At 36.5% G+C, this 24,685-nt stretch overlaps 1 protein-coding gene across 2 annotated transcripts in view; it reads left to right on the top strand.

Annotated features, from left to right (window-relative positions):
- Window positions 1-11,333, top strand: part of U2SURP (U2 snRNP-associated SURP domain containing) — a 58,989-nt gene extending 47,656 nt beyond the window's left edge. For both annotated transcript variants that reach the window (XM_008586946.1, XM_008586947.1), the window contains exons 24-28: window positions 1,507-1,666; window positions 5,515-5,625; window positions 7,641-7,759; window positions 8,958-9,134; window positions 10,792-11,333. In XM_008586946.1, the coding sequence (XP_008585168.1) occupies window positions 1,507-1,666; window positions 5,515-5,625; window positions 7,641-7,759; window positions 8,958-9,134; window positions 10,792-10,930 (706 nt within the window). In that variant the 3' untranslated portion in view covers window positions 10,931-11,333. The remainder of the gene's footprint in view (window positions 1-1,506; window positions 1,667-5,514; window positions 5,626-7,640; window positions 7,760-8,957; window positions 9,135-10,791) is intronic.
- The last annotated feature ends 13,352 nt before the right edge of the window (window positions 11,334-24,685 follow it).

The following is a 24,685-nucleotide window of genomic DNA, read 5'->3' as shown; positions in this document are numbered from 1 at the left end:
TACAAAGGAATATGTGAAATTGCAAAAAAAATTAGAAACATTGTAAGTAACAGGCTGGAATTGGCTAAGTGATTTCCATTGCATAGACACTGCAATTTAACTAAATAACCAAGTCATGTCCTTATTGATTGACCCTTTCTAGAATAATTCTTCATAAACATCCCTGTTGACATACACACCTACTTCAACTGAAAACTGCATTTAGGAAGTTTCTGACAAATTAATGAGAAATACTAAGTTAAAAGCTTGATTATTTTCAAAAGAATATAAAGTTTTTTTAATGGTTGGTTTTGACTCTTTTTCTTTTTCTTGATTACTTAAGTACTATACTGAGTTTTACCTATATGTGTGGGATAAATGATTTGTGGGACTCTATGAAGTTTGTAAAATATTTTAGTAATGTTCTGGAAAAGAACTTTGGTGAGAAATTAAAAAGGTAGCAGTCTTCTGTTAGTACCATTTCTTTTCTGATTCTGAATTGCTAGCAATTTTCTTTTATTGTCCTGGCTTAAATTTTCCTCATTCAATGTGTGAGTCTTATTACAATTACATAAGACTTTAAACTAATTAAATTTTTGTTTGGAAAGAATTTAGTTAAAACCGCTTTTACATTATTATGAATAATTTAAAGTGCGTAATAAAAATATTCCTCCTACTTACCATAGAATGAATTTAGTACTCAAATACCAACACATAAAGGCTTACCAGTTTCAGATATTAAAGTCAAAATGGCATATATTCTATGCTGTGCCAATAATGTTATTATCATAGTCAGTATTGTTTGTAAGGAATTAAGCATAAACATTTTGAGTATGTTTGTTCGTTGGTGTCTTGTTTTGCTAAGATTTATTTGTCAATAATGTACACACACACAAAACTCTGTCCCACGGTAGTCACTCAGGTTTTCATTTTTTTCTTGTCTGACCTAGAACCAGTATAACTTTCAGAATCAACTGTAACATGAATACTGATATTTGCTTATATTTAAAATTTATGCATTGCTTTATTTTTAGGGTTATGTGCTAACCAGATAAGGCTTTTACATGCTGCATTGATTGCTTCATAGTAACTCTGACTGAAACTCATGTATTTTCCATAGGCTCTGCTGAAGGAAGGGTAAACATTTAGCTTTTTAAACATAAAGCTTCATAAAATTACTATGAATTGTGAAGTATGTGGAAATCATTCATTATTCATTTCATTAACTGCTGCAAGGAAAGTTCTTTGCAGAATGAAAGGCACACAGATAACATTAGCATAAGCAGAATTAAAGTATTTAGTTGAAGCTCACACTTTTTTCTGTGGAGGAAACACAAAATTGTTTATAAAATATTTGATCAGGTATTTTTCAAAAAATGTTTTAGGGATGAATTTTCCTTTTATGGTTTGTTAACATTATTTAAACTCTAAGACAATGAAAAATAAAATATCCAGACTGTAAAATGTAGTACTTTTTTTTTTTTTTTTGCTGCCTTGACATACAATGTATTCTGCTTATTTCCAAAGTCAAGAAGAAGAAAGTGAAGATGAAGAAGATACTCAAAGTTCCAAATCTGAAGAACATCATTTGTACTCCAATCCAATCAAAGAAGAAATGACTGAGTCCAAGTTTTCTAAGTACTCTGAAATGAGTGAGGAAAAACGAGCTAAACTTCGTGAAATAGAGGTTAGTATTGTGATGAAGTTTAAACTACACTTCACTGGCCTTTCACTTTCTCCACTAAACTAAGCTCCCTCTTGGCATTAAACAAACGAGCTAAACTTCGTGAAATAGAGGTTAGTATTGTGATGAAGTTTAAACTACACTTCACCGGCCTTTCACTTTCTCCACTAAACTAAGCTCCCTCTTGGCATTAAACCCGGTACATACTGTTCCCTCTTTGTGCTTAGAAACCTTCATACCAAGTGTCTCTCCTTCAGGCCTCTTTGTTCAAGCATCCATTCTCTCACGGTAGCCTTTTCTTACCCTTCTGAACTTGTTTGCTTTTCCCTGTTTATCTCTGTGATTTTGCATGTATTATGGGGTGCGTGCGTGCGTGCCTCTGTGTGTGTGTGTGTGTGTGTGTGTGTGTGTGTGTGTGTGTGTGTGTGCTTGCTTGCTTGCTTGCTTATTAATGTCTGTCTTCCCCACTAGGCTGCAGTTTCCATGAGGGGAAAGGATCATGTCTGTTTTCTGTTCATCATTATATCTCTAGTACCTGGCACGTAGGAGATCCTCTGAAGAAATGGATTCTAATGATCAGATTAAATCTGTGTAGGAAATCCATTACATTTTGAGTGTATGTAGTATCTAGGAAAAAATATTTTCTGGCACATTCAAGTTATGTTTATATTTTATTATGGTAGGCTCATTTCAAATGCCTGCACCTCTGAAGATAGGTAAGAGAGTAGACATTGAGTGGGTCTTAACATTAAGAGGGGGGAAAATATATAGGAGAGCCCAAAATACGCAGACTTTTTTCTCTCTTTCTTCATCCCCTCACCTTTTTAGTGCCTTTTGTTTTATCAAAGTCTATTTTCCAGCCATATCAGAGAAAGGTTTTCTAATGCCCCAAGGTGATGGGATATTTTCCAGTAAATGCTAACAGTAATATAGCAGTCAGTCCAGAACCTCAAAAGAATACATAAGGGTGAATTTTAATACTCTGTTTGTTCATTTGACAGCATTTTTGAATACCTGGTGTATGCCAGTACTATTCCTTTCACTGACTTATGATACCTACCATGTTAGTTACCTCATTTTCATTTCCTCACATAGTCGCTGTTGGGCTGGTATAATTTCTTGCTCACCTCTTTCTCAGATTTAACAAAAAACATTTTGTTTTAATACCATTATAAGTAATGATAAGGGATTTTCAGTTAATAAGTTGATTCATTTTTCCTCCGGTGTATTCATATACATTTTTAATAAGATTTTGGGGGGAATAAGATATTGTGTATCAGTGAATACATTCACCTGAGGACCTTTTCAGCCTGTACATGCCCCTCACACCTACTGAGAAGCTCTGCTTTACTGACCTGATGCAGCTGTTAGAGTGAAAACAAAGACTCAGTTCAGGAAAAGTATATTTTCTTGATAATTGATATTACCCACTTACAAATGCCAAAACAGACCATTTAATCCTTTTAAAATGTCTTATTTCCTTATTAACTTAAAGAGAAAAAAACCCATATAATTTAGCCTTTTGGTAACTTGGGTGGTTTCTGTGAACGTTATTTGCACACTGTGAAGGTACATATGTGATAGATGTGTGTATGTGCACACCTTATAGGCTTACATTTTCATGCTTTATGTACTCTTTCATAATCTGGCCTCTGGTGATTATTTCTCCTGCACTCATAGTGACTACCTCTTACAATTTTCTTGTCCTTCTGGGATTTGACTATGAATCAAATCCTAATTTTAAAATGTAGATCTTGGCTTTGTCTTAGAATTATCTAATCCTTCTTCCTTATTTACTCTGAGAGATTTGGTCATATGGAATAAAGCTCCACAAATGGAGACAGATTTGGACTAGAACTCAGCACGCAGGGGCTTTATTCCAGTGCTTTTCCTGTCTGTCTTCTCTGCCCTTAAGTTTGAGTATCAATTTCTGGATTTAGAATCCAGTGAGTGCTAACCGTTTTAATGGAGAACCATTAAGTAAAGAATGAAGTTTAAATTAGTTTATCCAATTAATTTAATAATACTATAGTTTTGCTTTTTCAAAGCTATTCCCTTCCCCAAATGTGTCCTAATAATGTTCAGACCTATAGCTGAACATTTTTTAGCATGGGACTAATAAAAACCAAAAGATTCATGTTATAAAATACTGATTCTCTGCAAAAACACAAAAAACCTATAGGCATATGATTTGAACCACAAGCAAGTTCTTAATCTTTCAGATACCACTTAGAGCAGTGACTAGGCTAGAGTTGTTTTCTCCTGCTCTACTGTTTTCCCCATTTCTGCCAACAAGGGTTGGAGAAGTAGAACAGTGGGTGAGAGGAATTGATTTGAACCACAAGCAAGTTCTTAATCTTTCAGATACCACTTAGAGCAGTGACTAGGCTAAAGTTGTTTTCTCCTGCTCTACTGTTTTCCCCATTTCTGCCAACAAGGGTTGGAGAAGTAGAACAGTGGGTGAGAGGAACCAAGTGTAGGGTCTTCTATGTTTTTGAAGAAAAATCTCTTTCTGCCCTGGTCCCTGAGGAAAGAGTGAATAGTTGAGTGGGAAGGTGATATACCTGGCCACTGTTCCAAGGCAACAGAGGAAGGATGACTAGTAAGTTATTTCATGCCCTTTTGTGTTGAGACCCATGGGTGCCTTGGGCTTGTGCTTGAGCCTGAGTTAGACCATATCAGCAGGAACTGTAAGTAGGGATTTAATAATGATCTTTTAAAAAGATTCTCTAGGAATGCCTCCTTTCCTCTAAGTAACATTCAGATTTGTTGTTTGACTCATAGGTGCTTAACTCTTAAACTGGTTTACCACAAATACATTCTGCAGAACAGAGTCACTTTTATTGTGGAAGACTTCACACAGTGGCGAACTCGGCCATTTATATTGCCTGCCTCCCTTATTTTTGAACCTTACATCTTATTATATTTTAAAATGTAGTCAGCATTAGAATACAAAAAAATGTGAAGACTTTTAAAGAGTTTTGAAAGAAGAGATGGAGAGAACATTAAAGCTTTGATTATAAAAGACCTTGATTATAGAAGTGAAATTAGGTAGAAAATGGACAAAAATGAAGTCAGTGGACTTCATGAAGTTAAAAATGGTGAAAATATTACTTTGAATGGGGGAAAAACAGTTTTTATAGCTTATTTTATTCTACTGGAAAGCCTCATTTGTTGTGAGGGGGGGGGGAAATCCTTAAACAACTTTCTTGTCTTTTAAATATAAATAAAATGCTATATTATCATTTATTTCATCAGTGTCTGAATAAAATGGGATAAGATGTTAGCATCTATAATAATTCCAGTAGACAGGAATGTTTTCCCCTCTCCTTGAGTGAAACAAGATTGGGCAGTTTTGGGACTGTAGCGCGGTGGTACCATCCAGGATCCATGTGCTTTCCAGGTCCTACATAGGCTGTAACCAGAGTGCTGCCTTTTCCTTTTTCATTTTAAGCTGTTTATCTGTTTGTGTTCTGCTGGCTGTCTTATCTAGCTGGCAGTATGCTTGCCTTTAGCAATCTTGCCTTTCTAATTTTGGGAACCAGATACCAAATTCATTATTATTGTTTTGAGAGAATAAGTAGATTCTTAAGGGAATAAAGCACACAGTTCGTTGTTTTTGAGTCTTCTCATATGGCTGTGCAGAGAGCATGTGGGTTCACATGTGATCACTTGTATTTTCCGTAGTTGGGCTTGTCTGACTACTGGCCTTCAGATAAGGGAGTTTTATGTTGAGGTTGTATTTTGGCTTAGTCTTCATTACTTACTAGTTTGCTTTAGAAAAGGAGCAAAGCAGAGCTTGAGAAGCTATAGCAATGTAAATACTTATTTAAAAATGTCTTATTTCACAGCTCAAAGTTATGAAGTTTCAAGATGAATTGGAATCTGGAAAAAGACCTAAAAAACCAGGCCAAAGTTTTCAGGAGCAAGTAGAACATTACAGAGATAAACTTCTTCAACGAGTAAGTAATAAGTATACTCAATAATATCTATTTTCAAAAGTTGTTTATTTGACTTCCTAGAATATTGATATATTGGTATAGTTAAGTATATTTCAGGTCATATTCTTTGTGTAAATTTTGAATACAGGTAGACAGAAACATTTGAAGTTTGATGTTTTAAAACTATTTCAACTTGGAAAAGGGGTCTCTAAGGCAACCGTACGCTATTTTATTCTGGGTGCCACCTGTAGACTAGAAGATTAATCCTGCTAGGAGCGTGCTTTCAAAACTGGAAGGCCCTATAGGAAAAGTCATGTTTGTGACACTGAGATACCAACAACTTTGAGAAGTGGCACAGAGATAAAGACAGAAGAAAGGTTTAGGAGGTTTTGGTGTTGAGAATTTCATTTAGGACTCCTTTCCCATTGTCCCAAGGAGGGACAGCAGATGGTAGAATATCTCATCTGTGAATTCTAAGCTTTAGAGGGACTTTGTGTTCTTGTACATAAAATATGCAGGATTATGCAGTGTTGCTCCCGCGCCTTGCTCAGCCAGTGAGCAGGAACCGGTCTGTATGTGGGATCCGAACCCTCGGGCGGGAGCGCCGCCGCGCTTCCCAAGTGGCGCACTATCCAGTGCGCCACCGGGCCGGCCCAGCACCACTTTTTAAATTTGTCCTCTATATGTTGTATTTAGAAAAAAGATAAATGAGGTTTTTAGAAAGATGCTCCTTATCTGTACCTCATGGGTCGCTTTGGAGATGGTGACAGTCTGCATGGAAGACTGCACCTTGAGATGCTCACTGGTCCTGGTGGTAGCAAGCTGAAAATGTATTATCACTTTAGTCTCCTCCCATTTCATGATTATAATAGGAGAGACGGATATGTTTCTTGAAGGTATATGCCAGGAATCAGAAGACTGTGGTTCTTGCCTGATTTTGTAAATAAAGTTTATTCAGAACACAGCCAGGCCTATTCACTTATGTACCATTTATGATGGCTTTCACTGTTGTGGCACAGTTGGGTAGTTGTGACAGAGACTGTATGTGGCCCACAAAGCAGAAAATATTTACCATCTGGCTGTACAAAAAAAGTTTCCCAACATTTGGTACAGACTTTTAAACCTTTTAAAAGCTGGAAGAATCAGCTATCAGATAGCTTTTTTGATGCATACAAATCATTGAGAAATTAAATTTCTGTTAGTGAAGAACTAAGTTGGCTTTGTGGGTTCGTTGTCTGTAGCCACTCCTTTAATTTTACTCTAACCAACAGAAATCAAAATTTCAAGTGAGAAGTGGCTGTTGTAGCATCTGGGGATAAGCAAATATGTTATTTTTCTGGCTTATATGATTACAGGGTCATGTAGTCAGTTTGTATTTTTGTAAACTAGGATTTAAAATTTTCCAATACAATTGGTACTTATGTCTCACCAATAATATTTTGATGGAAGATTATTGGGAATAGCCAATTCTCCTTTTCAGCCTATTGCTTTGGTAAGAGCTCTTTTTGATTAAATCAACTTACTCTGTACCGTTAGAAGAATCAGTTTTTACTGTTTTAGTGTAGTCTGATGGAAAAGGTCAGTGCATTGTTAGCTTTTTCTGACTTTTCTTATTGTTGGTGGGGAGCAGGTAAGAGCTCTGGCTGTAGATCTTGGGCTCTCATCTTGATTTCACCATCTTGTGTGACACAGACAATGTACTTGATCTTTCTGAGTCTCATTTTTCATCATGAGGGTAGTAGTACTGTTGTCAGGATTACTGAAATGGTATATGGAAGGTTGTTTAGTACATTGCTTAGCCTATTGTAAACACTTAGTAAACATATTTAGCTGCTGTTACTAGTATTATTACTCAATATAAGTAGAAGAAATGACTAGTTTTCCTGGAGGGGGAGGTATTTTTTTGGAAGTGGGAAATGGTATTTATTTTAGATGGTGATTTAAAAAATGGTTTCTAGAAGAGAAAATATTGTTACATGAGATTAATCCAGGTTGATATTTTTAAATAACTAAATATTTTCTTTAAAAAATAACAGGAGAAAGAGAAAGAATTAGAAAGAGAACGAGAAAGAGACAAGAAAGATAAAGAAAAATTGGAATCTCGATCCAAAGACAAGAAGGAAAAAGATGAGTGTACTCCAACAAGGAAAGAAAGGTATATAACATTTCTCATATTTAATGTGTATACTGGTTTCAAAATTTGGAGTGGTGTTTCATTTTATAACGTTTTTGTCACTGATACCAACAGTGTTTTTTCATGATAAGCATGTTTGGCTCCTGCCTGCAGGAGGCAGAATTAGCTGAGAAATTGCGCGTTTAGTTGGCCTTTGGCTTAGTCAACTGGGGCATCTTCCCTTTAAATGGTTCATATGGTACCTTAGCCTTCATTGCAAGAATTCAATTACAGTATTAGATATCAAACCTGAGACTTAAATAACAAAACATCTTGCTAGGTCTTCCTTGTTGCCTCCAGTATAAGCATTTTTTCCAGTCTCTGTGCTGAGACTGTTACCTGTAAACTTGAGTCAGTCTTATCTTGAAGGGAGATTGTGTACATAGGCCATAGATAGAGACTTGCTCTTCACTTTGTCTTCATTCTAATTAAAAGCATTTCCATTTCGGTTTTTATTTCTTACTTTCATAGTTCCTAAATCTTTGATTTAGTGAAGAAAATCGCTTCAGTTAACAGAACTCAGGTTTTCCTAATTAGAAAACCAACCGATTGCAAATAAAGAAAATTGTGGTTCGTTCACTCTACAGATAGTTACAAGCAAAAAAGTTATACCAACTGGTTAAATAAAAAATCTGTCACATTTTTGTCTTTTATTATTAGTGAGATTCACAGAAAAGTTTCAAGAATAGTATAAAATATTCCTAGATACCCTTTACCCACATTTCCCAAATGTGAAAATATTTTTTACTTTTGCTTTATTCTTTCTTGTCCATCTCACCTCCAACCATTTAAGAATAATTTGCCAACATGATGCCCTGATCTTTTAACCATATAAAAGTATCGGATCAGGAAATTAAATTTAAAAACAACTCTGGATTAGTTTTTAAATGTTAATTTAAAAAAACTAATCCAGAGACCTTAATTAAATTGTGTTGATTGTCCCAATAATCTCTCTTATAGTAAAAGAAAATCCAATTTAGTTGAACTCAGTTGTTTTTCGATCAACCTATTAGACTTGTTCCTTGGTATAAAGGACTTTGAATGTTGTTGAAAATAACATTAATATGGTTAGTGAGGAAAAAGACTAAACTTTTAGGAATTAATAGCTAATTCAGTAAAAGGAAAATGAATAGGTATTTTTTGCTCACTTATGGAATATTTTGGGGGCTTTGTTCCATAGGAAAAGACGACACAGTACATCCCCCAGCCCATCTCGCAGTAGCAGTGGTAGACGAGTGAAATCCCCATCACCAAAATCGGAGCGATCAGAGCGTTCAGAAAGATCTCATAAAGAGAGCTCACGGTCCAGGTCATCTCACAAAGATTCTCCTAGAGATGTTAGCAAAAAAGCCAAAAGGTAATTGCGAATAATTTTTGGTAATATTTCAAATACCAGTTTCCTTGTCATTTTACCAGCTTTAAAAAATAATTTGGTTGACATACATTTTTAAAAAGGATTTTAGAAAACCAAAGAGGTATACTTTACTTTTAGATTATTTCTCCCTACCTCCCCACCCCAGTCTTTCTCATGACTAAAGTATAAGAAGGCTTCCAACAAGTAAAGACCAGCCAATAATTTTTAAACGTGACATCCAGTGTTTCCTGTAGAATAGGGGTAGCTGCTTCACTTTTCACTTTTCTTTAGTTTCTATAGAATATTCTTTGATTTTGTCAAAGCTGAAAGAAAAATACATTTTTTTCTCCACAGCAATATTATCTAGGTCTTGAGCAGAGAGTTGTTGAAATAAATACAGTAAATACTATTTCTTCAGTATGTAATTTAATATTTTATATATTTTTTCTTTTAGTTCCAGAAAAGTGGGTTAGAAATGTTCAATTTATCTGGTGTTATATATAGGAATTTTTCTGAGAGCTAAAACTGCTTTTATATGCTAACACTTTATTATTGTACCTCTCTTTAGTAAAATCTTTATAAAATAAATACTAACACTTTATTATTGTACCTCTCTTTAGTAAAATCCTTCCTCTTTTTCTAAATGGCACTTGCATACATATGTGAATATACATATATGTTTGTATTTATGTATGTGTGTGTACATGAGGGTACTTCCAAAAGTTTGTGTAAAAATGTTAAGAGATAATACAAATCTTTCCATGAACTTTTTTGAAGACCCCTCATGTGGGGGTGTATATGTGTATATTTGTTTTGATAATCTTCATGAACAACACTTAAAAAATTATGCTATCTTCAATGTTGCCCTTGAATGATATTGCAGTCGTTGGTGCTTTTTCCCTCAAGGTGATAGGCTACAAAGCTGCTATATTTTTAAAATTTTGTGAGTGGTCTTAGGTGCCATTTTGAACTTTATTTTGTAGACAAGAGGTTCACATTTTGAGGGTATCAGTTACCTGGGGAGTTTGTTAAAACAAATTCTCAGTCCCTATCTGGAGATTTTGATTCAGAGAGCAGTGGTAGGGCTCAGAAATCTATCTTTTTTTTTTTTAAATTCCTTTTTGTCTTTTTTACTGACCGGTAACGGGATCGCAACCCTCGGTGTCGCGCCCGTACCGGGGACCGGCAATGGGATCGCAACCCTCGGTGTTGCGCCCGCACCGCGCTCAGCCAGTGAGCAGGAACCGGTCTCCACATGGGATCCGAACCCCGCCGCGCTCCCAAGCGGCGCACTCTCCAGTGTGCCACCGGGCCGGCCCAGAAATCTATCTTTTTAAACAAGCAACGGGAGCGCCGCCACGCTCCCAAGCGGCGCACTCTCCAGTGTGCCACCGGGCCGGCCCAGAAATCTATCTTTTTAAACAAGCACTATACCGATGATCATTGCATAGTAGGTACAAAATAAATCTTTGTGGGTGTGCACACATATGACAGGCAAAGTCTAAATTTGAGAGGCAAAGTATAAATTTGAGAAGTTTAAAAATCTTGTTTATTTCAGTGGTGTTCATTGTGCTCTGTTAAAGATTGTTTTAGATAATTGAAGAACAATCAATTTTGATCACATGAGAACTTTGATAAATTGTTTTATTTGTTTTTGCAGATCACCATCTGGTTCAAGGACACCTAAAAGATCTAGGCGATCACGGTCTAGATCCCCTAAAAAATCAGGGAAGAAATCCAGATCCCAGTCCCGATCTCCACACAGGTCTCATAAAAAGTCAAAGAAAAACAAACACTGACATAAATTTTTAAGATGCTGTCACTTATTGGAAATGCGATTATGTTTTGTGCCTGAATGGTCTGTTTTTTTAGAAACAAAAACAAAAAATCAAATGAAAGAGCATTCCTGGGGTTTTTTGTTTGTTTGTGAATGCATGTGTAAACTCATGAGTAACTGCATCTGTAGATCTGTCATTGTTTTATATTGTATAAATTACTTTTGTTGTGGCTGTTTCTCAAGATGAAATTTTTATTGTGCTAATGAATTTCATCAGAAATGTGTATAATGGATCTGCTGGCAGTAGTAGTATTTGGTTTTAGGATGTTGTGACTTAGCAAAAATAATACAGATGTCTTCCCCTCCTTTTGTAGCTTTGACAATTTGAGTTAGATTTCAAATAAAATCTGAACAGAAAACTGTAATGTTGTTTTTTTGCCACATTGGTGATACAAGTCCCTTAAAGTCCTACTAAGTAAGTTTGGAACTACTGTTGTGTTTCTTATACCTAATGCACTTTACAAGCTCCAGTGTTCAAGTGGCTAAAGTTTTATATTTACCAAGTTGGCTCTTGAAATTAAGGGATCTGAGACTCCTGTTAGGTAGGTTTGCTAACCAATTTCTTCAGTAAGGCTGTCTTGGGTAATATTAATACCCAGAGATCAAAAGACTGGGTGGATATGACATTGTGTTTTGTTAATAGAATGCCTGGCTAAAACATTTTTTCTGTTTTCAAAGAAGCAATATGATTTCAACACACCCAACCTGTGTCCTCAGCAACTACTTATTTTTAGGGGAAAAGTACATATGCATCTTTTGATTTCATCTTCTATCAATGATAGAAGTTTATTTATAAAAGAAATTTTCTAACAAGATTTGGCCGTAGAATTCTTTTGTATGATAATTGTCCTTTTATAGTCTTCTGTAGACTGCCTTTCAAACACTGATATCAGAATATTTGTACAAGTTTCTGTTTAAAACACCTTTAAAAAAAAAATTTAGTTTTAGTTATTATCAAGTAAAATTTAAAATTGTTTTCTTTCAAACACTGATATCAGAATATTTGTACAAGTTTCTGTTTAAAACACCTTTAAAAAAAAATTTAGTTTTAGTTATTATCAAGTAAAATTTAAAATTGTTTTTAGGAAACAACATCCAATGATTTGTAAATTTAAGATGCAAAACATTGATTTAAACCATCTGCAGAGTTGAAATCTATTATAAATGAGAATAAAATTGCTGCAGTATGAGGAAGAAATGAGAAAACTTGTGTGATGCTGATTATAATATAGCTATAAATATAATATAATAAAGGGTTATGTAGACTTGAACTGACACTATTATTTGTGAATCTTGCTTTCAGTTTTCCATTTAGGTACTTTATACAGTGGTTTGATGGTTTTTTCCTTCCAATAGAGAAAGTAGAAAATTATTCTGATAATGGATTGTTTTGATTTAGCTTGCTTTTTAAAAATATCTTTTCAATTTGTTTTACTTAATCTTGCCTAGTGACAAAATAAGATGTTCTGTCCATTATTTGGGGAGTAGCTATATTAGCTGAGCAGTAAGGCATGCTATTTCCAAATTGGGTAAATCTGTAATAGCTTTGGAAATGAACCAATCAGATTGTTTTACTTAATGGTTCTTATCAGCATGCAGACTATTGCTTGAAAGGTATTTTCTTATCATTTACTCTTTTGTTTGTCCATTTTGTTAGGAAATACTCATTCCTCAGAGTCGCTCAGAATAATTAAAAGTGAACATTTGGTGCTGATATTTAAAAGCCTATAAATATAGCCATTTAAAAAGTAACATTTTTCTCCCCTGTTCATTGCCTGGGAGAATGGAATTTTCTATAATCTATCTTTCTTTGTGAAAATAACAATAGTATTGAATTGCTGGTGATTTTGGCGTTCCATCATTCACTGGTATCTGTTATAGGCTTGGAAATAATTGGTCAGGTAATCGTTTTTCTAGTCAAGTTGGAAGAGATGCTTATCTCTCTCTCTCTCTCTCTCTCTCTCTCTCTCTCTCTCTTTCTCTCTCTCTCTCAAAAATATCTTGGAGAAGCAGGAGTGAGTAGAAAATGTTTAGAGAACATATCTAGAAAATATCTGGAGTAAGTAGATTCTATGAAAGTTTAATGGGATCCGAAATTGGTGAGTTTTAAGGGGAAAGCTGTTCTGCCATTTTTTTAAATAGCTTCTTATTCATCTGTTTCTTATCTAAAGAATGCTCTTAAGTTGTGAGTATGTAGAGTCATAGGCATGGTCTTCTAGTTACAGGAAAGACCAATTGTTTACCACAACTTCATGGAGGAGGAAATTCTGTTGTCTACTCTTCTTATGGCTTAAGCCCACCTACCTAGCATTTATACACAGGGATTTTTTTTTTTTACCATGTTAATGCCATTTAACTCTCTTCTTTACTACAGGTGAGAAAAAGTAAATAAGTGTTGGTCTGTTTCTTACCAAAGAGAGACCTATGATTAAAAAGGATCATGTTGGTGAATCTTGTTGGCATTGTATTTCCTTATTACTGCTAGTAAACATATGGAAATTTCTGAACTGTAACATGTTGAACAGTTAGAGATTAAAGAACTAACACAACAAAAAGCCCTGACCCAAAAGAATGCTTTTATTTGGCTCAGAATGCTATTGGCTTTTCTGCTAAATTATGCAAAAATTACTATACACTGACCTAATTTTTCCATATTGCAGACCATTCCCATGGGCTTACCCTGAGACTTTTATGCCAGTTAAAGAATCTTGAAGGAAATACTTGCTCTGACTTAACGTATTTTCCCCCCAATTTTCATCTTTTTGAGCACTTGAAAATATTTTAAAGAAATTTTAATCATGATCAAATTTCGGTTTATTACAAATATTCTGTACTCCATAGTGGCATAAGTTCTGAAAAATTATATGGCCATGATAATAGTTTATCATTATTTATTAAAAATAAGAGCAAATCTCTGTATTTCTAAAGTGACTTGAATTATTCTGATGACCACACAGTGTGATTTCTTTAGCAGAGAAAGTTGTTTTAAAAATAAATAGTACCACTTTTCTAAGACTGTACATTTAAAAAGTAGCTTTTTTGTTTTCCTCCTCTGTTACATTTTAATGGAAAACTTAATTATAGAAAATTCGGGGCTGTATTAGTGAAGACACTAATAAATGTTTAAAGGAACATGTGACTGTAACTCATTTACAAAGTGCTTGGTCTCTTCATACTTCACATGCATGTTTTAGAATAGATTTTTGGAAGTATTTAATTCATTGTCCTGTTGGCTTTTTCCTTTATTTTTATTATCTACTTCCCAGCACTTAGATAATATACAAATACAAATCCCAGGGGAAGTGTTGTGGTGATAGACTGAAAGGTGGGAATGTGCTGCTGTTCAGAGTGAGCCTTGTTCCATTGTTGAAAATTCAATGCCTCAGTGTTTACTCAGTACCACCTCATGGAGCTTCAATGTAAATGGACTATATGTATAATTGGCAATTTGTATAGCTTTGTAGATCTATAGATAAAATGCCCTCATTCATTTTCACATGTGATTGTGCTTGGAGTATTTGTTTTATTCTTCTACTTCAGCAGGCTCATGTATGTTATATCTTTGGTGATTTGAAATATCAGGAAAGAGTTTGTCAGAAATAAGAATAATATAGTCGAAGCCAGCTCAGCTGAAATATTCTACAGCAAGACAATTTCTTTTGGGTGAACTGATTCCATAATTTAGTTAACTCTTGATGTAAGTATGGATTAGGTTTATTATGGAGCTGCTTTCCAGATCAGACTGTCACTTTATAGTTTTTCTACATAAATATTATATAGTTGCAAACAAAGGTTGTGGAATTTCCCTTTTGTTGTTGTTTTTTGACTTTTAATTACTTTAATAAAAATATGTTGTTTTTATAGCAAACTTAGACTTCATGTAATTTTCTCCATGTAGTTTTTCTAATGCAAACCCAGTAAATCATATATTATTAAGTAGCTTTCTTTCAAATGAAGTAAGTGATGTGCCATGTTTTATCGGTTTTTTCTAAAATGTTCATTTTACATGTTTAAGCTATGATCTCATATTTTAAAGATAGATGATTCTCTTGATTAGGAAATTTCATTTTATTGGTTCTCTTTTTTCAAAAAGTTATTTTCTGTTTATTTCATTGAGGAAAATTTCAAACACATATAAAAGTAGAATAGTACAATGAACATCCATATACCCATCAACCTGTAAATATCAGCTTGTTAGTATGTATCTCTAAATGTTTTGTTTTAAAAATGTAACCACTGTGTCATTATCACATTAAAAAATAATTCATTGGATCCTTTTAAAAAAGATTTTTTTTTTTTTTTCCGGTGGCTGGCTGGTAAGGGGATCTGAACCCTTGACCTTGGTGTTATCACCTTGCTCTGTCAAGTAAGCTAACCGGCCTGCCTGTTTTTATTTTTTTGGCAGCTGGCCTGTATGGGGATCCAAATATTTATTTTTAATTGTAGTAAAATGCTTATTACAAAATTTACCATTTTAATCATTTTTTTTTCCTTTTTGTCTTTTTTCGTGACCGCTAACGGGATCGCAACCCTCAGTGTCACGCCTGCACCGTGCTCAACCAGTGAGCGGACCAGTCTGTATATGGGATCCGAACCCTCAGCGGGAGCGCCACCGTGCTCCCAAGTGCTGCACTCTACCGAGTGCACCACCGGGCCGGCCCCATTTTAATCATTTTTAACTGTACAGTTTAGTGTTGTTAAGTGTATTCACATTGTTTTGCAACCAGTCCTCAGAACTATTTCATCTTGCAGAATTGAACTCTTATACCCATTAAACAATTCCCCATTTTCCTCTGCTGCCCCACCCCTCGCAACCACCATTCTTTTTGTTTCTATGAGTTTGACTACTCTAGACACTTAAGTGAAATCATACAGTATTTGTTTTTTTGTGACTGGCTTATTTCACTTAGCATAATGTCATCAAGGTCCATCCATGTTATAGCGTGTGCATTGGTTCCTTTTTAAAGCCCACTTTGTCTTTGACATTTCTGTATTTACTCATGGAATTTGAAAAGGATTTCCCCAAGTGGCTCATTAGCGTTTTCTGTTTTGAGTAAAAACTTCAAAAGAAAACATAAAGTAACACCACGGGTATATGCCAGCTACTTCACACCCCTTTCAGAGAAAGAGAAACCACAGCTATGGGGAGGACTACTGTATTAAAATTCTATCATTTTTACAACTTTTTGTGCTTTGTGTTCTCTTTAATGCTTAATGCATGATGTAATTTCACATCAACATTTCATAGCATGGGGTACAAAATATGCTTTCAAAGCAAACTGATTTTAAAATTGTGAAGGGGTTAGTGTCAGTGACCATACTTGAATGTTTTTTTAGTTTTATGTATTGACTGATGAAAAGGAAACCAAGATTTTGGCATATCCAAACTATGGATTAGATATTCATTTTGCCACAAAGAAATGGAAAAAAAATTATAATTTTTTGGAGTTATTTTCCCCTATCCTTACGAAAACACAGAATATCAAACTTATAGAATAAAGAACTTTTTGATTTTTAAGTGAGATGTGACATGCCATGGTGGAGGAAGAGGAAAAGCCTGGGCTGTGGAGTTTTATACCAGCCCTTCTTTAGTAGCTGTGTGATCTTTCAGAATCTTATATTCTGTCCTATAAGATGGTATAACCTTGAGTGGTTAGTGAAAGGGTGAAATCACATGTATTTCACTGGCACATGCCTGTCATACTGTGATACTTAAACTTTCAGAAGTCCTGAAAGCTAATGATGGGAACAACTTATAACTAAAACAAGATAAAGAGTAACATTACAATTCCATAGCACTGATACCTTTAAAAGATTTTTTTTGGTACTTGATTTGTATTTGGCTAACAGGTATTGTAAACTCACACTTGGGGATGTGTTGGCATATTTATTGCATACTGAGTACCGCTTCATAATATGCTGTCCCAGTCTTTTCGATGACATTTAATTCTTAATATCCTTTTAGAAAAAATGTTTTAAGTAAAGTTTTAAAAATACATATTAGTTATTTACAATTGTGGAGTGCACTAACTGAAGTTCCTGAAAGGAGGAGTCCTATAAAGGAAGACCTAAATGTAAACAGATGAAATAGGATATATGTGGAAAGAGCCTGGTGAATAGTATGAAATATGACAAAGCACTGGATTCTTTATCCAAATTTGAAGTAAAAAATATCTATACAAATTACCAGAACTGAGCAGCAATATGCAATTTTCACAAAATGAGTGGACAGAGAAAAGTATCCTTCCAGAAAACTAAGAGGGAGGGTTAGTAATGAGTGTAATTGAACTCATATTTTGTGTATATCTGCAGGTTACAGTTTGTATTTTCAGATTATGCAGGAAGAAACGTACCCTAAAACTATTAGAGTAGATAGCCGAAACTATAGAATTCAAAAAGGAAATTACACCTTAAATTATAGTCAGAAATAACTTTGTAGTAATGTCCTCAGGACATGAGTATAGATCTTTGGAGTTCTGGCAGCTGCACAAACATCAATCTGGAAGAGCACAACTTCGATTAAAAACATTCTTTGGGTCCTCCATATAGCTGAAACATTGAATTTGAAAGACATAAGCACCTTGCTATATAGATGGGCTATCTTAGCAGCTAAATATTTCTATTACATGGACTGGTATTAGACGATTTATCTTGTTTCAGCATTTTTTTGTTTGTTATACCGAGCAACACTATTGGTTGTGAACAGTTTGTCAAGAGCATTTAGGAAAATGCTTTTCAGATGGCTTTTTGGCCATGCTAACATTTTAATAATGGATCTGCATATTCTTAACTTACTTTTGGGAAAGTAAACAGTTTGGGCTTAATATAGTCCTCTCTCACAGGGTGTATGTAGTAGGTATAAAAAAACCAAGAAGTGTTTTTAGAAGGTATTTTATCTTTATACTCTCTAATTGCAGTAACATTTAGTTAACGTGAACTTAAATTCTAAATTTCATGTTCACATGTTATGTGTGACTTACGTGTTTCATAGGATGCTTATCGTCAACTTCTGATAAGCATCCTATCTTATTTTAAGGATGTTTTCTCCCCCCAAAAATCTGCAGCATGTTCAACTCAATAGAATACTATATATGTATAAGTGCCACAAACCAGAAATATCACTCAAGTATTTCTCAAGAGACGTCTGCATCTAAAGTTTTATTTCTGAATTGATTGCCCTGAAAGTATGCTTAATTTGTCTTAAATAGCAGGTATATTAGAGAAACTCTTTGAGCGGGAAATGATCTTTTTGCTTGCTTGTTCTCATGACTGATATGGAACTTGTCAAAACTTTTTAGAATGTTCTTTATTTGCATGTATTTTGCAGTAAAATCTAGTGTATTCTCTATTTTGTCTATAATAAAACCATGACTAACAATGTATGAAGAATTAAAGAAGGGTTTGGTGTTAAGATAAAGAGTTACTCCGTCCACTGCATATTTCGGAGCCTATAATACCGTTCATAAATTGCAGAATTCAACTAGCTAGATCTATTTAATGTTTCTAGAATAGCTTATCTTAAAATATTCTTCATGATTAACAGTCATGGCACATATACTGATATTGTTCTACCCAGTGAAGAGTTCAGATGATTCTCTTCAAGTACCAGAGCCTGTCACACTGGAATTCAAAGTACTTAGCTATGCAGATCACTACTTCGTAGATTTCCTGTCACCTCATATGTCTTTATGTAAGTTGGATTATGGGGAAAAGCCTTCAAGCTATTTTTAGTTTCTGAGTATATACCCCTCTTTATTCCACAGTTTGGCCCTCAGTTTATCCTGATGTGTCCTTGCGTAACACCCATTGGGATTCCAAGGATATTGGAGAGTCTTGCAAAGCTCCTTAAGACTGTGGCAAATGATTTACCTTTGTTCAAACACTCTTTTGATGAAAACAGAGGAGGATGTCATGAACTTGTAGAGAAAATAGAGGACTTGCCCTGCTCTCCTTACCTCTCCCCATGGCCTTGCAGTCCTTTTTTCTCCACACTGTCTCTGCAGCTTGTTCTTTCCTTGCAGAGTGTATCACAGATGAGATAAATATGATAAACTACCTGGTTTGGCTAAAATGGTATTTCTCCCTTATTAATTTGTACAGATCTTTACGTTTGATCAAACACTGCCCAATGCAAGAAAGTCTGGGGCAAGGATATGAAACATTAGATGTAATCACTTTTCTGTGTGGACCTTGATTATCTTTAAGCAATCTAGCTTCTACAGGGCTTGGTGTGACAAAGTTCACAGAAGCTCAGTGCCTCCTTGAAAACCTAGCTCTTTGTATTATGTGTCCCAGCAGGACTTGACCAACCATACAACGTAATACCTGGACTCCAGAGACCCAAAGACTCCCTACAGCTCTCAACCCTTGTAAAGCATGGGCTCCAGTCACTTCCCAGCTGTGTGGCCTTGGTCAAGATGTTTAACCAAGGCTTTCTGAGCCATCTACTGTATAGGGTTTGTCAACAAGTTGAGCATCTGCTATGCACTGTTCTAGGCACAGGAGATATGTGGTGATGAGCAGGATAGACAAGGTCCTTAGTATCATGGAACTTGCACGCTAATGGTAGGAGCCAGACAAAAAATTAAATAAGATAATTTTGGATGATAAAATGTACCAAAAAACAAAAAAAACATGGTGATGAGACAGAGTGGGGGAGGGGAACATTTTTTAGGCAGGGTGGTCAAGGAGAGCCTCACAATGGTGGTAGCGTCTGAGCTGAGAGTTGACAATCAGGAGGAGCTGGCTGTGTGAACACAGGGTGCGGAGTGCTCTAGGCCCAGAGAGCTGTAGGTAGGCATGTTTTAAAGGGGAAACCATGTTGCTGGGCTGAGAAATGGAAAGCTGTCAGTGTGGCCCGAGTGCAGTGAGGAAAGAGTATGTGGCATGAGGTGAGGTTAGGTAGATCTTCACAGCATTAAGCAAGGGAGTGACACATAGTTTCAAAAGATCGCTAACAGCTATGCAGAGACAGAATGGGAGAGGGGCAAGAGGAGAAGGGAAACCAGGCAGGAGTGTCTAGGCTGTGAAGATTAACTGAGATCTTACAAGTGAAGTGTCAAGCACTGCCTGGAACACACAGCAGCTCCCTGATAAATAATTCAACCTCTCCTCTCATCATTTCCCTGGATCTTGTGATTCCTCTTCCCCCTAGTAGAAGCTAAGTATTCATCCTAACATTAACTTTACTTGACCTTCTTATATAGAAATCCAAACAGGAGATGATCCAGACGTAAAGCATCTGTTGTTCTTGAGCTGCTATAGGAGGCAATTGTAAATTATGTAGGCTACGCAAGCATTCTTTCATATCTTTAGTTCACTGCCATCCACTGCTACAGCTACCTACTGCACTGCAGAGTGTTAATAGGTGTTGCTCAGAAGGAGTTGTGTGGCCAACTGATTTGGAAAACACTGGGCTAAGTAGGCGTCTTCACAGCAGTACTTCTCAGTACCTGGAGGATGTGCTATGTATCTTATCTTAGAGGGCTAATGTTCCACCACTGATTTGGAAAACACTGGGCTAAGTAGGCGTCTTCACAGCAGTACTTCTCAGTACCTGGAAGATGTGCTATGTATCTTATCTTAGAGGGCTAATGTTCCACTGAATATACTTTGGAAAACTTGAAATTGTGATGAGGCAACAATGTTTCAGTCTGATGATCTAGTTAATGGGTTGGTTAAGTGTGTCAGGGTCCTTTGGTACAAACAACAGAGACTATCTCTAGCTAAATTAAGAAAAAAAGCAGTTCAGTGGAAGCCTATAGAAGCTCGGAGAATTGACAGTACATCTGGAAAGCCAGCTGTGGGAATCAGCAGGACAGGAGACAGCGGCAGGCCAAGAAAGCCAGAAGCACAGAGGGGAGCAGTCCGGCCGGGCCCTACCAGGAAGGATCGAAACTCCAACCTTCTTCAGCCTCCTTGTCCTGCTGCTGCAGGTTCAGATTCCAGGAAGGAGGCACCTAACAGACCTAGTTTTTCACGTTATACACTTTTAGAAAATATAATTTAATGGCTACATGTGATCGTTTACTGTAGTTTACTTTGCCGAAACCCTGTTACTAGAAACTTGGGTTGTTTCTATTTTTGTTTTCTATTCTAAATAATGCTGTGATGAGCATCACTATGCATAATGTTTTTGTTTCATTTATTTAAACAATTTTGGGTTATTCTCAGATATTGAATTAGTGGGTTAAAGAATATAAACATTTTAAAGCTCATGTGATACTTGTTGCCAACTTTCTTTCTAAAAATGTTGTACCATTTTAGACTTCCTCTGTTGCTGGGGAATGGTATCTTATTTATTTATTTCTTAATTTTTTAGTGCCTTGCCGGTACAGGGTTCGAACCCAGGACCTTGGTGTTATCAGCATCACACTCTAACCAACTGAGCTAAACCAGCCAGCTGGAATGTATATTTCAGCACAACTTTGCCAGCATTAGGAAATTGTGACATATTATTTTAAAAAATAAGTCAAATTGGTTGAAATTACTTGCTCCCAGCTGGGGAGGTTTCTGGAATCTATAAAACAGGGAGATTTTGGCAGGCTGTACAGATGAGTGAAGTAACTGGTCTAGTCATCTGAAGTAATTTTTGGTTCTAAAGAAATCTCAGTTGCATAAGCCATACTGAGTGGCAGCCATGTCCCTAGATCCACACTGATTTCCTCTGACAGCTGAGGCAAAAGGCCAAAGACTCCCAGTAAAAATCTGTTGTAACCCAATTTTTCTTTTTAAAACCATTATGCTACGTTTAGAAGAGAGAAATTGTCTAAGTCTGGGTGACTTCAGCTGTTTTCACTTTTTATGTGTAATTTAGCCAGGTTGGTTTTTGTGTGTAAGTGTGTGAGTATGGATGTGTGTTGTGGGGTGATGGGGGAAGACAGAAGGAAAGACATTTCTGATAAAGTCTGAAAAATTAAACCAAACAATGCTGTGTCCTCTTCCAGACAAGGGACCACCTAGCTGGGTTTCCATTTTTCTGTTAAATACTGGTATTTGTTTAGGGGGAACCGTCTCCCAAATGACTCTTAAGATGGAATTCTGTGGCATCTTCCCGCACTGGGGGTTAATCAGAAACTAGACCTTAAGGTTCTTATCCTCCAAGAGGGACCACCTAGCTGGGTTTCCATTTTTCTGTTAAATACTGGTATTTGTTTAGGGGGAACCTTCTCCCAAATGACTCTTAAGATGGAATTCTGTGGCATCTTCCTGCACTGGGGGTTAATCAGAAACTGGACCTTAAGGTTCTTATCCTCCAAATCTTATCTTGTGTTTGATTAATCTAGAGAGTAGCAATATTGAATGTCAAAATGAATGTGGCGAGGATGGAGAGTGAGCCCTGCCCCTGCTGAGCTTCCTACCCCTGTCATCACGGACGGTGAGACACCCCAGCTTCCGTCCAGGGGGAGCCAGAGCTTTTGCTGTTGGCTTGTCCCTTTCCCAACAGGGGTCAGATTACGAGTGAACTTCCCTTAAGCCACGATGTCCATCACCAAAGGTTAGGAAGACGTCCTCACATTAAACAGCAGTCAGGAGAAAACCACAGACACCCAACCCTGTCTGCTCTCTTTTCTCTCCTCACAGCTCCTCTCAACCTCTCCTACCATTATTTTCCTATAATCCACCAGGACTGGATTTACCCAATCCTTTATCTCAGGTTATATCAGTTATCATGAGACACCCAGACTCACAGGTTACCCCTCCCCTCTGACATCCTAATACCCCTCAGATGGGTTATCCCCTATTCTGTCCAGGATTCCTAGTTCAACATTAACAAAATCCCTTACATCCTCAACCTCCTTTCTGAATGTTCCTATTAACTTCAGGTTTCCATTAGAACTGAAAGTAATAAGAACATTCAGAAAGGGGGTTGAGGATATCGGGGATTTTGCTAATGCTGGACTCTGAATCCTGGAGGACAACTGGGGAAGGTTTGTGAACCCTATGTATAATTTCATTTGGAAATAACGTTGGAAGTCTAAGTTTGAGTTCCCATGTACAGGTGCAGCTCAGAAAGTCCCCCTTCCTTTTCATAATAGACACTGAGGTCCTCACGGATCAGGTAGCCCCATGGGACTATGATTTTCAGGGGTGATGAAAGATCCTAGACAACTGCCAGGGCACCTTCTGTACACATGCACTGAAACTGGGTCACAGCATCATGTTACCTAGGAGGGGAATACATTCAGGAACTGGTGCATTTGCATTCAAAAGGCTGCCTACTACCTCAAAGGACCCTGGTACAGATTCAGGCAACTTGGGTTCTTCTATGAACTGGCAGTGTGAGCTTGGGCAAGAAATGTCCTTGTGCCTCAGATTCCTTTAGTCAAATCATTGTTTCCTAGATACCAGCCCACAGACGAGCTACATCAAAATCACATGGGAAGCTCTCAGAACTCAGACTCCAGATCCCTAGCTGTGAGATTCTGGTTTAGCAAGGATGCAACTAGGACCTGCTCTTTATTTATTTATTTATTTGGCAGCTGGCTGGTACAGGGACTTGAACCCTTGAACTCGATGTTAGCCTCACTGCACTATAACCAAATGAGCTAACCAGCCAGCCCCATGTTTTTATTTTTCATTATGGAAAATTCAAACATCTACAAAAGTAGAAAGAATAGTATCATAAACCCCATCCATTCATGGCCACTTGAATTTGTGTAAATCATAGATATGTTATTTTTTTTTATTTTTATTTTTTTTCCTTTTTGTCTTTTTCCGTGTTGACCGGCAACGGATCGCAACCCTCAGTGTCGCGCCCGTACCAGACCGGGACTGGCAACAGGATCGCAACCCACGGTGTTGCTCCCACACCTCGCTCAGCCAGTGAGCGGGAACCGGTCTGCATGTGGGATCCGAACCCTCGGTGAGAGCGCCGCCGCACTTCCCAAGCGGCGCACTATAGCAGTGCGCCACCGGGCCGGCCCAATAGATATGTTATTTTAATTGTGCATATTTTAGTATGTTTCTTTACAAGATATGGACTTAAAAATATCCATGATACCATTATATATCAGACAAAGAAATTAGCAGTGGCTTTTTAATATCATCAAACATTTTATAAGTGTTCATGAATTCACAATTGTCTTACAAAAAATTTTTTTTTCCAGTTTGTTTGAAGTCCAAATAAGGTTTATGTATTATGATTGGTTAATATGTCTCTTAAGTAACTTTTATTCCATTGGTATCCCTGGATTTTTTTTTTCCCCTTTAAATTTTTTGTTGAAGAACTTGGATTGTTTATCCTTAAGACTTTCCCATAGTCTGGGTTTTGCTGACTGCACCCCTTCCAAGTGTTCATTTTCTGAAAGTCAGTGATTTAATCTAGACGTCTGATTCCTTCATTAGGGTTGCAATTGGTGATATCCTAAATTTGTCATTCCTTTTTCACTAATTAGCTGAGATAATGCAGAGAAACTTCTCCTCGTCTATTTGCTTACTCCTCAGTCCAGTTCATACAGGAAAAGCAGCCTAAGTGCTTGATTCTTTCTCTGTATTCTCCAGTTTCCAAAGTCACTTGGATGCTGGGATATCGCTGTCATCCTCCAAAGCGACCACTGAAATTTTGTGATTATTTCCAGTATTATTATAACCTTATTGATTTTTAACATATCTGATGTACTTTTAATTCATTTCAATTTTTTATTTTTAGAATTCCTCTCTGTGGCCCATGGGAGCCTCTTCAAGTTGGTTCCTGAGTCCTTTTGACACATGGCAT

The sequence above is a fragment of the Galeopterus variegatus genome, unplaced genomic scaffold (genome assembly GCF_000696425.1).
Source record: "Galeopterus variegatus unplaced genomic scaffold, G_variegatus-3.0.2 Scaffold4183, whole genome shotgun sequence".
NCBI lineage: Eukaryota > Metazoa > Chordata > Mammalia > Dermoptera > Cynocephalidae > Galeopterus > Galeopterus variegatus.
Note: the sequence above shows the minus strand (reverse complement) of the source record. Positions and strands in the feature narration are given on the sequence as shown.